This window comes from Rhopalosiphum maidis, chromosome 4 (assembly GCF_003676215.2).
Source record: "Rhopalosiphum maidis isolate BTI-1 chromosome 4, ASM367621v3, whole genome shotgun sequence".
NCBI lineage: Eukaryota > Metazoa > Arthropoda > Insecta > Hemiptera > Aphididae > Rhopalosiphum > Rhopalosiphum maidis.
In genome coordinates, this window is record NC_040880.1 from 45,335,340 (window position 1) to 45,350,488 (window position 15,149).

At 30.7% G+C, this 15,149-nt stretch overlaps 1 protein-coding gene across 2 annotated transcripts; it reads left to right on the forward strand.

The window, feature by feature from the left end:
* Positions 1-89: 89 nt before the first annotated feature.
* Positions 90-15,006, forward strand: LOC113555625 (cGMP-dependent protein kinase, isozyme 1-like). Of its 2 annotated transcripts, XM_026960089.1 has the most exons (15): positions 90-275; positions 347-604; positions 5,527-5,678; positions 5,753-5,895; positions 6,024-6,161; positions 6,273-6,442; positions 7,766-7,868; positions 8,689-8,827; positions 9,082-9,185; positions 9,623-9,854; positions 10,740-10,971; positions 12,295-12,461; positions 14,049-14,234; positions 14,365-14,431; positions 14,536-14,631. In XM_026960089.1, exons 2-15 carry the CDS (start codon positions 356-358, stop codon positions 14,629-14,631), a joined length of 2,178 nt encoding a protein of 725 aa, XP_026815890.1. In that variant the 5' UTR covers positions 90-275; positions 347-355. The 2 variants fall into 2 exon arrangements, with proteins under 2 accessions (XP_026815890.1, XP_026815889.1); XM_026960088.1 differs by lacking the exon at positions 90-275 and having other exon boundaries at positions 356-604; positions 14,536-15,006.
* The last annotated feature ends 143 nt before the right edge of the window (positions 15,007-15,149 follow it).

The window sequence follows — 15,149 nt, forward strand, 5'->3', positions numbered from 1 at the left end:
GGCGCCAGCGATAATAATATTGTTGTACGACGTTTTATAATTTACACACAATTTATACGCTCAGTGGGTATACGTCGCAAGGCCGACAATCGGATACAGAAGGTGGTGACGGCGGTGCACCCGCATCGAGTGCAGACCAGTTGTAGCGTCGTAGTGCACGGAGTATATGGCGAAGAGTCGTAGCACGACAACCGCGACTGTGGTATAACGTAAACGCAAATAATCACCGTTCGTAGGTTACATATTATTATACCGGGGTAACCGGGCGCACGCACGTAAGTCGGACGGACAGTAGATGACCCGCAGGTAGAATAAAATAATCGTATTGTAATAATTAATAATATAGCAGGACGGCATGTGCCACGCGTTGCTGTTGTTCATGGGCAACGCGATTTCTGGTGGTGGCGGCGGCGGCGGCGGCTTAGGCAGTCGGAAAACGACCGAGCCGGCCCGCAGTGGCGTATCCGACCTGAAGATGACCGCCACCACCGGCACTTCCGCCATCGTCAACGAATTGACCCGAGACGTGGAGCGCCTCAAAGCGGCCATGGACGAAAAGGACCGGACCATCGAACAACTCGGCAGGGCCGTAGAAGACATACGCGTGAGTCTGATATCATATGATCGTGCACCGGTTTTCCGCTTGCCTGCGACTATGACGCGAACCCACCGTCGACCCGCAATGATGTGACCGACTCGATTATGACGATTGCCTGCTGTTGGTGATCGTTTGTATTCGACGCCCAAACACTATATAGGTGACACGCCCGTGTCGAAAATCCCGAAATCATTGTCCGAAAATCGCCAAGGTTATGTCACCTATATATATATATATATATACAGCTTATATAACGCGCGGCCAAACATTATCTAGTCCATTGTTTGTAAGTCAAATCTAATACTCATCCGTACTAGATACGCGAATATTGAACAACACGAAATTCTTGATAAATAGTACAACTATACAATATTATTTTATTTTCAATAGTAAATCGCGTAATAAAATATTATATGTATAATCTAATATAACACTACAACAGGGTGATCCAACTTTTTGTAGTTGGTGGGTCAATTTATACTTTCATAAAAACATTGTAGCCGGAGGGGGGAGGCAAAAGAAAAAAAATAATAATTAGGTTACTTATATTTAGAATTTAGACTTTATTTTAACATTGTTTTTCAGAACCCAATTTTTAATTATCAATTGAACACTCTGTAGTGGTGGTAAATCTGATGCACGATTTTAAAAACGATATGACCGACTTCCGCGATATCCCACCGTATACCTTAAATATCTATGTTTAATAGTTTTATACTATAAAATTATATAACATAAATATAAAAGTATAAAACGTAAAATTTATACGGTCATATTACGATTTTGTTATGTATAATATGATAGTAACTTTTTTTTAAATATAAATCCTCTAGGATAGGAGGTTGGATCGCCCTATTCTACAACAACGCACAATCTAAAAACTATAAAATACATAACAACAAAAATTAAAAGTTTGTAAAAAAAATACAATTCATTCGGATTATGTGGTTGGACAAAATATTAGGTATAGGTAATTATACTAACATAGGTATTACAGCTACTTGTAATCTCTTTTTAAACCATCAAGACTAAAATGGTTGTATAACTGTAAATGAAATTTTATTTAACTATACAGCAAAATGAGTAGATCCGTCGTGGCGAGCCACCCTTTTAAACGAATACAAAGAGTTTATGAGAACTGTTAAACACCTCTTTCACCACCTCACACTTGACTAATGACTGTACTACTGTAGCTTTAACATGTACCTAAATACACATATAACAGCATGACATAAACAATTATACTATGTACAGGATCGGTAAGCGGAACGTCGCTCATTAAAAATCATCATGGCCAATCTCAGTTTCCCCAACATTGAGGAGGGACAAAAAAACGTTTTGTTGGATTTTCGAAACGATTTTGGATGGAATTTGTCAATATTAAATTATTCTTACCTTAAAACTAATAACACAGTCTCGCTTATCTTAAAAACACAAATCAATCGATAAATATAAAACAAAAATTTGAATTTTTTGAGATTGACCCTAATGGATAAATAGCTATTGGTTCTTAAGCGATAAGGTATATTGTAGGACGTATAGACACTCATGTTGTATACTCTGCACTTTAAAGAACTATATGAATTTGTTAAGTAGAAAATAAAATCGATTAATCTGTACCAGTTTTCAGTTATTTTGTTTAGTTATTAATTTTTCAAAATACGAACAAATGTAATATTTTATACGCACGTGCAAAAATGCATAAACAATACTATTATACGCATGATAACCTTGTATAAATTAAAATTCTGTGAGCCATTATAATAAACATATATTAACACGTATACTTAACAGTATACGGTAACATCAGTGGTTAACATATCACAAAATAGCTTCCTGCGCTGTATGTGTATATCTGCCACTCCAGTTATTGACCTACTTATAGGCTTAAGACCTCTGATTATCACCGAGCTGGGTGTTGCGCGCGATATACAACTCCACTATGTTAAAAATACATGTAACGATGTCTATGAATTCGGTGGCATTGGAAACAGTGAACTATGGACAGCTTGCCGTTTCCCTCCGAGTACATTAATATATTATTATTATTATTATTATTATACAAAGAAGGAGCAAAACTGCATAAATATCACTTCGCTCTCCCCCCAAAAAAATTGTTTATTAAAAAAAAATAACACACACAAAACGAGTTAAATTTAAATTACGGAACTCGCATTTTATGTTATCTATATACGAACATTGAACGAGTTGTATATATCAACTACGTCTCGAATGATATCTGCGAGTGGGACGGATATACAAACATTGCCGGTTTGCAATAATATTACGTGTATATAGATTTATTTAAAGTTGAATATAAAAATATAAAAATACGTCACTATTACCGGTACAAGTTTATTATCTCTACCAAAATGTATACAATTGCGGCCTTATAACAACAATCTCTAAAATTTAAAATTTCGATATTTATGAATCATGAATTAGTCAAGTATGTGATGTATTCATAGGAAAACGGTATAAATACTTAGTACAACATTTGAAATTGATTTTATTATGTTTGAATCAAATATTTATGTTGTAAATAATATGAACGTATTGTAAAATTACAAAAACTTATACTAATGTTATCCAATTTGTATTAATGTAACTAACAATTTTACAGTGGTAAAACTTCAGGCTACAACCCTCATTGATTGACGATTGCATTATTTCAGTTTCGCCTATACGGTAGCAAAACCATTTGAACTACCTTATTCCTGGTATAAAATTATGATAATAATTTATTTACGAAAACAAATAAAATTTACAAGAAATACAAATGCATTAAACATTTAAATAGTAGTTTTAAAATGCATACTAATAATAAAAAATATTATAAAAGAAACAAATAGTCAAATTATCAAAGGCGTGTATCAAATTTTACAAATTATGTATGAGATTATTCAGTTTATTATTTTTTTGCTGTAGTCATTACGAGGGTGAATACAACTAATTATAACAAATAATTGTTATTGGAATTAGTCACAATAGTTTAAAAATTAAGTCTTTATATTCACTCAAATCAATCTACTGTATCGTTTATTAATTAATAAAGAAACTTTATATTTAATTTTTTTGATCAATTGGGTAGGAAAATGATGAACCATACCAATTATTATAATCGGATTGCAACTTCCTTAATACATTTCATCGAAAACATGCAAACCGTGAAAAGTTATTTTGTATTTTTGAAACATATCGATTTTGAGTTATGGCGTTGGAGCATTATATTAAATTCGCATATTCTAGATAAGGACAAACTAACGTGAAATATAATAATTTTAACTTTCAAAATCGTTGGTTAATCGCATATTTGGGATTGTTTATAACAAAGGTTCTCAGCCTTTTGAGGTACATGACCTTTCCTACTATTTTATGATGTCACGACACGACCCCTCGCCATTATAAGATTGAATTATGTTTAATATATATATACTAGCTAAACCCCGCGTACTTCGTTGTCCGAATAAAATCCATCCATGTTAAATTTAGTTACCTAATATTAACATTTAGCGTGAGGATAAATAATATTTTTAGTTTTATAATTTGCTGTATAGATGATATTTCCGACATATAAATGTTACATAACTGTCCCTCCCAGCGTTGCATTTTTTCAATCAATTAAACGATATGTAACATTAGCTAATAATAATCGATTAATAAAAATAATAAACAGGTAATATTGAGGTCATTAATCGGGATAAATACTGTCCAATCTTCTGAATTCCGATGGAGACCAAATCACACACATTGATCATAATTTCATTCTAATCGGTTGAGTAGTTACAGAATACATTACGGACATACCCGTCGAACACGAAATTCTTATAAATAAAAAAATATATTTATACATAGATTAATATTTAATATGTACAATATACACCATACCTTTAATGTTGATTGATAAATTAATATAAATGAAAATTAATTGAAGATGATAAATAATAAATAAACTTAATAATGTATCGATTAAATATATAAATAATTAAAAATAACGTTTTTACGTTTTTTTTTTTTTTTTAAATGTCATGCTTTTCTAAGGGGGCGCGCCCCCCGGCCAAATTGAAAACCATTAGTTTATAATAGTTTATAACATAATTATTATGGAGTAATATCTTTCTAAAAAATATTAATACATTTCTTTAAATTCAAAAATAAAAATAATATTAACGCGTTATTATTACGCAGTTAAAAAAATGTTTAAATCATTTTGCAGCAATAAAAATTATTATCACGTTTAATTTATTTAATCAATTTAATATTATCAGAAAATATTGAGAATTTGAAGTGTTTTATATTTTTGTATACATAATTTATAAATAATGAAAATTATTTATACATATATATTAATAAACAAAATATGTTATGGTACGCTAGATAATACATTTAAACTTTCTGCGATAAAATTTTCATATTTAACAATCTGAATTCGATTCTTTAAGGAGGTTCTAACTCATCTAGAGTAGATCGTTTATTTCATATTATGCTTTGAGTTTTAGTATTATAATAAAACATCATTTACCTCTATCAGAGGCTTTTTCAAAATTAGTAATGGATTTAATGGTATCATTAAAAAACTATAATTGTTGGAGGGAGCAAACTGGGTAGCCAACGGCCCAGTAGGTAAAATATTAGGCAGCCCGATGTTCGCTCAATATTTGAAAAAAACTGTATCACCAGCGTTTGGCGCAAACATAAAAAGCGGCCCAGTGGACATTTACCCACCAGCCTCCCGGTGCAGTCCGCCACTGATTGTTGATTAAAAATTCATAAATTATTAGAGTATAGACGATTTAGTTATTAATTATGTAGGTTATAATGTACAGACTGCCACTGTACCTTATTGACGTCAATAAATCGAATCATCGTATATGATTATAATAGTATAATTACCTGAATTCATATTTATTTGGGTGTTGTGTGCGTAGAACATGCTCGAGAATGCGGTATCAAATCAATTTCTCGTGCCATCGTCGCAATCATCACAACTCCGACTGGACAAAAAGAAAGGAGTGTCGGGAGAATGTTCAACTTCTTCGGAAACACCTATACCGTTTCCCAAACAGTCTAAACCCATCAAGTAAGACTTATTTTTATAATAATATTTTATATAATGTTTACGCGGTTGTATATTGTACCGAATGCTGATTTCAGAACTAAACACTTAATCAAACAAGCGCTGTGCAAAAATCAGTTTCTGAAAAACTTAAACACCAATCAAATTTCCGAGATTGTAGACGTCATGTATCCGAAAGACTTCGAAGCTGGAGCGTACGTCATTAGAAAAGGCGATCCGGGTACGGATACCTTTCATATAATTTATATACTCGTATAATGAGAAAACTTGAAATTATTTTTAGCTTTCCTATTTAAAACGATTATTAATAATATTTAAACGTCATTATTAATTATTATACTACTGCAGGGTGTTGTCTGTATGTGGCCGACGAAGGAAAATTCGACGTAATCCAAAGCGGACGGGTTGTCGATTCCATTGGACCTGGTGAAGTGTTCGGCGAGATGGCCATACTTTATAACTGTCCGCGGACTGCATCGGTGAGAGGTAATTGAGTGGCGACAGTTTTTTCTTATTTTATTTCATTATTTTAATGTTAAACCCATTATAAAGTTTACTTTTATAATTCCTCGAAATTGTTTATGTATTTGTTTCTAGCCATCCAAGATGTCAGGGTGTGGACTTTGGAAAGAGTGGCATATCAGCAAATCATGAAGACTTCTGCTATGAGACGGTTTGACGAACGGGTGGGATTTTTGAAAAGTGTACCATTGATGAAAGATCTCAACGAAGAATTTTTATCGAAAATTGCTGATGTCTTGAAAGAAGTACGTTATTCTCACGCGACGATAGTAATCATATTAATATAATAAATCAATATTCTTCGTTCATCGTAATCGATGCCTATACGTCATATAGATACTCATGTCTCATATCCTACCAATAAATTGTTCACTATTTAGTTAATATATAAGTATAACTATTTAAGCTCCACACGCTTGTCCAATATATAAAAATTATAAAATAAATTGATAAATCAGTATATCACATTGCCAATAGACAATATAGTTATAAGTACCTACAATAAAGGTTACATATAATGATAAAAAAATATTATACAAAATATTAACCATAAGCCTCCTCCCCTAATCTCAGTAATAAGCCATCACGGTAATAAATTATTTTATTGTAAAAATTACAATATAATTTTTATATAAATACATAGTCTATTTATGTTACTAGATTAATACACATATATATATATATATATATATAAACATGTGAATTCTATATTATTATTTTTTTGATAAAATTCGTTTCCATATTATTATAATTATATATCTTGCTTGTTATTTACAGATTATTTTATTTAAGCTTGGGTTATTGTTAAATATGTTAATATGTTACTTTCTAGTCTCTACTATACAAGATAGGTAGATATTTTTTATTAAAACAATTTTTTATATTATATTATTTTATGGCAATAAAATATTTAATAACAATAAATACAAATAAAGTAACTAAATTACTTTATAAACAATAAAACTTATAATGTATAATATATTATCACGATTTAATACATCATAACCTTGCAGTTAACGATATTTATGTAATTATTAACACATCTACTCTATTTTCTACAAATTTATAACCAACAGATACTTAATATTATAAGTGTTATAACTATAATGTCTATATAATATATATATATATATTATATAAGTTCTATGCTATGTATTTTAAAATAAACATTTAATTAATAATTGTATGATTCATTTCTAAAAAATAAATTGTATAATAATAAATTACTTATAGTAACCATTTGCGTAGGTAGTGAAAACTACTTTAAGTAACAAGTTATATTAAGTATTATATCAGTATATACTATATATTACAAATAAAAACAAACTTCAAGATTTACTCATGCTTTAATAAAAGGTCGGAACCCTAACGACCTTTTAGCGTATAACTTATTGTCCAATGCACACGAAAATTTATGTTGGACTCAACGTATTTAACTTTTTAAAAGTTTTAAAAACGTATAATATCTACCAGGGGTGTACCCGCAAGAATTCGTGCAATAGCACATGTTAGAATACGCACTTAATTAACGACTGTAATTTAATCATAAACCTGAAACCGTTTTTTAGGAATTTTATCCGGAAGGGCACTATATCATAAAACAGGATACTTTGGGCGACAAGTTCTATATACTGAGCGAAGGGCGAGTAAAAGTCACGAAGACCAATAAAGGTTAGTCCATCATGTCACTTTTAGTGTAATATTATTAATATCTAAATTAATATTAATCGAATACCTAGACTAATATAAACACCGTAAATATGCGTACCCGCCATAATGCAGGTATCAGTGGTCTAAACCAGCGTTTCTCAACCTTTTTAGTGTCACGATCCCCAAAATAGGTATGAAATATAGTCAAACACTTCGCGACCCTCCTTCATCTATATTAGTTATAAATTTGAACAATAAGACTATTCTATCATTAACCAAACGAAATATATCATTTTGGCTTATTTTATTATTATTATTTTAAGTATTTTTTTTTTGTTCAGTTAAAAGTTTTAAATAAAAAGGTTCATTTCGTAAATCAATGTTTTATTATTTTTGACCTACGTGACCCATTGTTAAGGTGATCGCGATCTCCTTGGGGGTCGCGACCCCCTAGTTGAGAAACGCTGGTCTAAACTCTAAATGCCTAATTGAGAATTTGTTTTGTAGTGTTGGGAGTGGATGTTCTTCTAAACCTGGATAACCAAATTACTACAAAAAACATAATTATAGTATTTTTATAAATCAATTTATATCGATATTTGTATTATAAATTAAATAAACATGAATTATATTGGAAAAGATCCGATTCTAATACTGATCTTTCTATTAACGATCTTCATCTATAATTCACGTTCATTAAATAAATATCTACGCCACTATAGTATTAATTTAAATATAAATACGTCATAAACACAATATAATACCTTGGTACACTATCAACTGTCATGACAGAGTGCACTCTGAAAAAATTCAATACATAATTAAGTGTAATAATTTTTAGGTGAAGACGAAGAAGAAGAATTTGGAATTTTGGAACAAGGAGAATTTTTTGGAGAAGTTGCTCTGTTAAAAAAAGACAAAAGGACTGCCAACGTCGTGGCCATGCACCCGGGAGCAGAATGTCTCACGCTGGACAGAGAGTTAATAGATTACTATTTTATTTTACTAATAAATAAATTAATTATTATTACAACTATACACTTTGGGTCTTTGGGTCTTTGGCTCTTTGCGATAATATATGCCGTCAAATCAAAAAAATGTTCGCTGTGTATAGGCGTATGATGCGTATATCGTTAAACATTTGACGGTTTATAGAGAAATACAATTATAAAGCCTATTATAATATGTATAGATTATAAAGAAAATAAAAAAATTCGTTGTTATGTATGAATAGGCCTTTTGTGCATTTCATCGGCAATCTGGAGGAATTAAAAAACAAAAAGTACACAGAACATCCACGAAAACCCTCAGTCCAGACACCAGTAGAAAGCAAGACAAGTAAGTACAAATTATTGTTCTGTTACAACCACCGCATCAAATATATTTAGCAATATGCGTATACATATACAACACGTCAACAAACAATAATTGCGTAAAATACATTTTAAAAGTATCATAATAACACACTACATACTACTACAGGGTGATCGGTTATTCTGGTTTATTCAACCATATTGCACATTTTCTTAATTAATGTTTATGACTTTCAAATGTAGGCATGGAGCTATAGTTATAACAATAATATTTAAAAAAAAAACCTAAAATTTACTTAAAATACATGTATATAAGTAGTGATAAATATAGGTATTTTAAACTACTCATTTTATTGAAATATTTTTTAAATTTAAAATCACAAAATTCGACTAAGAAAATTCTAATTAAATACTTCACGTTTATACTACCTTTGAAAATAACCTATAAACTTCGTATTGCAGAAACGTTTTACCCGGAACTATTCCGCGTGGAGCTGACCGATTTTGAGACGGTTGCCACAATCGGAGTGGGCGGCTTCGGCAGGGTCGATTTGGTGTGTCTGAAGTTGGATAAAAACCGATCGTATGCAATGAAGAAATTGAAAAAACAACAAATAGTGGATATGCAGCAACAAGAACATGTGTACAACGAGAAAACCATTTTGGAATCATGTACAAGTCCGTTTATCGGAAAGTGAGTACAATCAGAAATACAATAAAGTACAATCCATTAAAATATATAGGTCAACATTAACATTTTTAAATACATTTAGAGCACAAATTCTTATTCAATTGTATAATTTTGGATTTTTGTTAGACTTATTTATTGTTTCCAACTGTTCCAAGTTAACAACATTTTTTTTTTTATTATCTCAACAAAGTTCTATAAATATTTAATATTAAAGTGGAACTAAATGATATATAAGTACAGTACTGCATTTAAAACGTAATGTAGATTTAAAATAATATTTCGTCAAGTAAAAAAATTCTAATAAGTAAATTTACTACGAACCTATCGTTTTTAGATAAACCTATTTAAACTATATCATGTTCTTAACAAGGCATGAACTTTCTAAAGTAGTTTCACTAAAAATATTATCTGTACAAAATTTCTAATTAATAATAATCATTAAATGAACGAATTAATTGTGTAAATTGTATTAAACAATTTTTTTCATATTTTTACTACACATAATTTTATGTCTACTGTGGTACTTTTTAGAGAATGCAAATCCGTGCACCGTGCTCTGCTCTTTCTTTAATTATAACTTAATAAGTATAGCATAATTTATTCAGTATTACACTCTCCACGATGAATTCGTTTTTAACAGATTCGTCTACCCGCCATCAGGCCACTATACCACCCTACGTTATATACATGGGGTATATAGGTAATAATATTCTCATCGTATTAACCCGGACGATATTATTTATTTATTATTATAAAATAATAATATGACCAACATAAGTACAACGATATTTAATTGTTTTATACTCACCAAATCATCAACAAAATTTATTATATTCGTATGATAATTATAATTATGCAATAATAATCTACCGAACGTTTACCTTATAGACTGTACAAGACGTATAAAGACAAAAGATATGTGTACATGCTGATGGAGGCTTGCCTGGGTGGAGAGGTGTGGACGTTCCTTCGGGACCGGAGGTGTTTCGACGACAATGCCGCGTGTTTCGTGATCGCGTGTGTTGTGGAAGCACTCGACTATTTGCACGGAGCCGACGTCGTCTACAGGGATCTGAAGCCAGAAAACCTGTTGCTCGACCGGCAAGGTTTCGTTAAACTGGTCAGTTTCGAAATAAAATATACTATAACATTATCTAGAATCGAGGTCCTAGATAGCACTCAACACTAACCCAGTAACCCCCATGTAATACGGATTACGTAGCAAATCAGAAGGAGCTTAAAAGAAATTCATAATCACCGTGCCCTGTATATTCTGGAATTTTAGCTAAATCAACCAAAATAAAAGCAATAAATATACTAATATACTTATTATTAGAATCATCACTATAAGGTCTAACCTGAATATAACCACACAACTAATACATATATTATAAATAAATATGATTCAATTTGTACAGCCAATCAGGAAAATCATTTTACACTAAACGACGAGTAGTGAATCCTCTTTAAAGATTAAGATACTTACTCATATATATGACAGATATTCCATTTCCATAAGACCATAACTATTACCGTATCGCAGTGTACAGCATATTTCGTGGTTTTTGGTAATCTGAATTTAGTACATTATTATTATGTTTGATAATTGTCACTGTTGTTTTAAAAGAGGTAAACGCTGTAACCATAAATCGGTCAAGTTGGAATATTTCAAATTTCAACTTGACGGTAACTTGTGGTAATCAATGTGGTCGATAACATGAATCGAAAAATCAGTTACTTCATCAGTCGTAGCCTATGCTTTTTATCGTATTCCGATCGATCGTTGAAATTTGTAACCGTGATATTCGCTAACCATGATCTACCAGGACATTTCCATAATAATGCCAAGCTTTTTGACACGAAACGAAGGACAAGTAGCTGTGAACCCGATGGCCTAACGACAGAAATGGAATTCAAATAGCATCTATATACACTTATCAGCGTATTTCAAAAAATCCGTGTGGGTAACTCATTGTCTCGTTACGATGTTACCTATATAAATAGTACATCAAATCGTTAATTACTCCGTCGTGTGGACATGTGATTAAATATGTGATTATTAATGACCTAATTACCTAATGAAATTTTTTACCTAATCGATATTAATTAATTTGACAAATAACAACATAATTATAAACATAGACCACAAATGGAATACAGTTACGATAAAATAATATAATTAATAAGTTAATATAATATATAACTTTACCTGTATCGCTATGTATACATCTACTCAATGCAGTTAGATGATGTCCGCTCTGATAGCTCAAAATATTATAATAATTATAATTATTGTACTCATTATGAGAGAAATTTTACACTCCTTCCTAAAATAAATTGACCCTAATATTTTGTCCTATTTTATTTTTATTGTTCCAAACGGGTTCAGTCCTCATATTATTATGCACAATATAATTAAAATATTGTCCTCTTTTGTTGGCAGGTGGACTTCGGCTTTGCCAAAAAGCTACAACCACGAGGCAAGAAGACATGGACATTCTGCGGCACGCCTGAGTATGTGGCCCCAGAAGTCGTGCTGAACAAGGGCCACGATCGGGCAGTAGACTTTTGGGCTCTGGGAATACTCGTATACGAGCTGCTGGCAGGAATGTAAGTATCACTTGTCTGTGCGGTATCCTATCTTATAGATAATTATAAAGTTCGAAGGCAGGAATCTAGCTGATAAGAGCTGGTAATGTCTAATGGTGTACCAGAATCGAAACCTGTATTCAATTATTTTAAAAACCGATATTTAGATGTGGTTAACGGTTTTTTCAATAATTATTTACTACAGCATGAAATACGATACACTGTGAAATATAGTCACTAATATGCGATAAAAATATCAAAAATACGTGTCACTTTGTCACCGATTGTCAACAAAAATAATTATTAAAAAAAAAAATATGACTGAAAAGAAACTTACATAAAATTTATAATAGACAAGTGACGGAAAAATACCAATAAGAGTCGACAGACAAACATAATGGTATGAGATATTAAAATTTAAGTTAGAAAATTACACGAATGACAATGAAGTGTGAGAAATAATTACGTTTTTTTTATTTTAAATATTAAGTCTATACTTGTAGACAACATATATATACAATGAGGAATATATGAACTAAGTGAAATTGTTGTACATCAAATTTGAGAAAATCAGCAACGTTAAGTAATTTTGTTTTATTTTGTGATTAGTTAATTGATATTAGTTTAACAATATTATCTACATTCTAAGTGTTCTACACCATTAGCACTCCACGCAAGTATCTTGGAAGATTACTAGACGTTTCATTAGTTGATAAGCTTTGGATCAAGGAGTTATAGTAAAAGCCAAAGCAAAGACTAAAATTAAATTATAATTTATAAATTTATAAATTTATAAAATATGACAACAACAAAAAGAATTATTAATAAATCCCAAAAAAATATTAATCACATAAAATAAAACAAAATAATCACTTTACTAATCACAATCCAAATGTTCACCTAATAATTAAGCTATAAATATTTTTGTATTTTATTTTAACTATTTAAATTTGTATTTAATTTAGTATACAAATATTTGTAGATCGTTCCTTAACAGTATCCAATTTTTTTTCCTACTATGCCCGTAACGCACATCAATACAAGTGCATAACATAATACTATAGTATGTAATTTGGTACTTAAAAATGATTAGTCTAGGAGAAACTTAAAACATTTATTTACATATTTATCTTGAGGGTGATTTTGGATAGAAAAAATGTATTTGGTTTGTATTTTAGGAGGTCTCAGTAAAAATTCTCAGTAATTTTTTTTATAATCGGGAAAACGAATAAAAATTATAGTAAGATTGAGAACTTTTACGCAAATTCATTATTATTAAAATTATTATTTTGTAACCATATGTCCATATATTTATCAAAATTTGGATAGTCTTCGTTCAGAATCGTTTTTCACGTTTTATTATAATAAGATACAATATATATATATATATATATTAAATTAAAATTTAACAAACTCTATTATAATGATTCACTCAATAACAAGTTTCATCACTCAATACCTAATGTACCAACTTTTTCCTATCTATCTTTTTTTTTTTTTTTTTTGAGAGACTAAAACATAGATACAACGCCCTCGCTACCCTTCCCCTTCTATTCACGTAAGTGAACAAAAATATATATTTATTTATATTTTTCGTCTGTTTTACAGACCTCCGTTTAGTGGGAAAGAACCAATGGACATTTACAATGCAATATTAAAGGGCATTGGAGCCGTCAACTTCCCGAGACAAATGAACAAAATGACTCAAGGTCTAGTGAAACAGCTGTGCCGAAGCGATCCGACGGAAAGGATAGGTTATCAAAAGGGCGGCATACAAGATATCAGGCGACATGAGTGAGTAAACTATTTAGAAAAATAAAGACGTGTTGGCGGGATACTGGCTCGAATTTTATTGATCTTAGAATACCGTCGAAATTACTGAGTAGGTACCTATATATTTTTGTTTTTATAATTTCACTTGTAGATGGTTCAAAGGTTTTGACTGGATCGGTTTGAGGAACAAGAACATAATTCCACCCATCGTACCACACGTAAGTCTGCTATTGCGTCGATAATCAAATACCATGTGCCAGAGTGGCTTACATATCCGATACATTTATATTATTTTTAATCGTATTTGTAACCATATATACAGATAAACAATCCGCTGGATTCGTCGAATTTTGATATTTATCCAGAAGACGGAGACATGCCACCTGATGAATTATCCGGCTGGGATTCAGAATTCTGAAGCAGTTAGTCGCAGTGTGAAGCTAAATACCTCCACTAAATCAAACGCCGACTGCTACAGGACTGTACATATTATAATTGTTATTACTATGAAAATGCAACAAAGTATTCAACGTCTAGACTGGAATGTGTAAAAAACCTTACACAATTTCCTAGGGGAAAATAAACAATATATAGTTTCGTATCTAACGTGTGACACACATAAGATGAGTTAAACATAATATCACTAACTTTACTATTTATTTTTTATTTTTGAGAGACTTTACTTATCAAAAGATAGCCGAACACTCAATTGTCTTATAAACAATAAATCATTTATCAACGAAATAATACGTATGTACTAGCAAGGTCCTTCACAATAATTACAATATTATTTTTTTATCTTTATGTATAAATATATATTATATAAATATATATATAAATAATTTAGAATTTCATTATGCACGAATAAATAAATTAAACAGAATTTAGTACTTAATATTTGTATACAAATGAAAAATGGACAAGAAAAAAACAAAA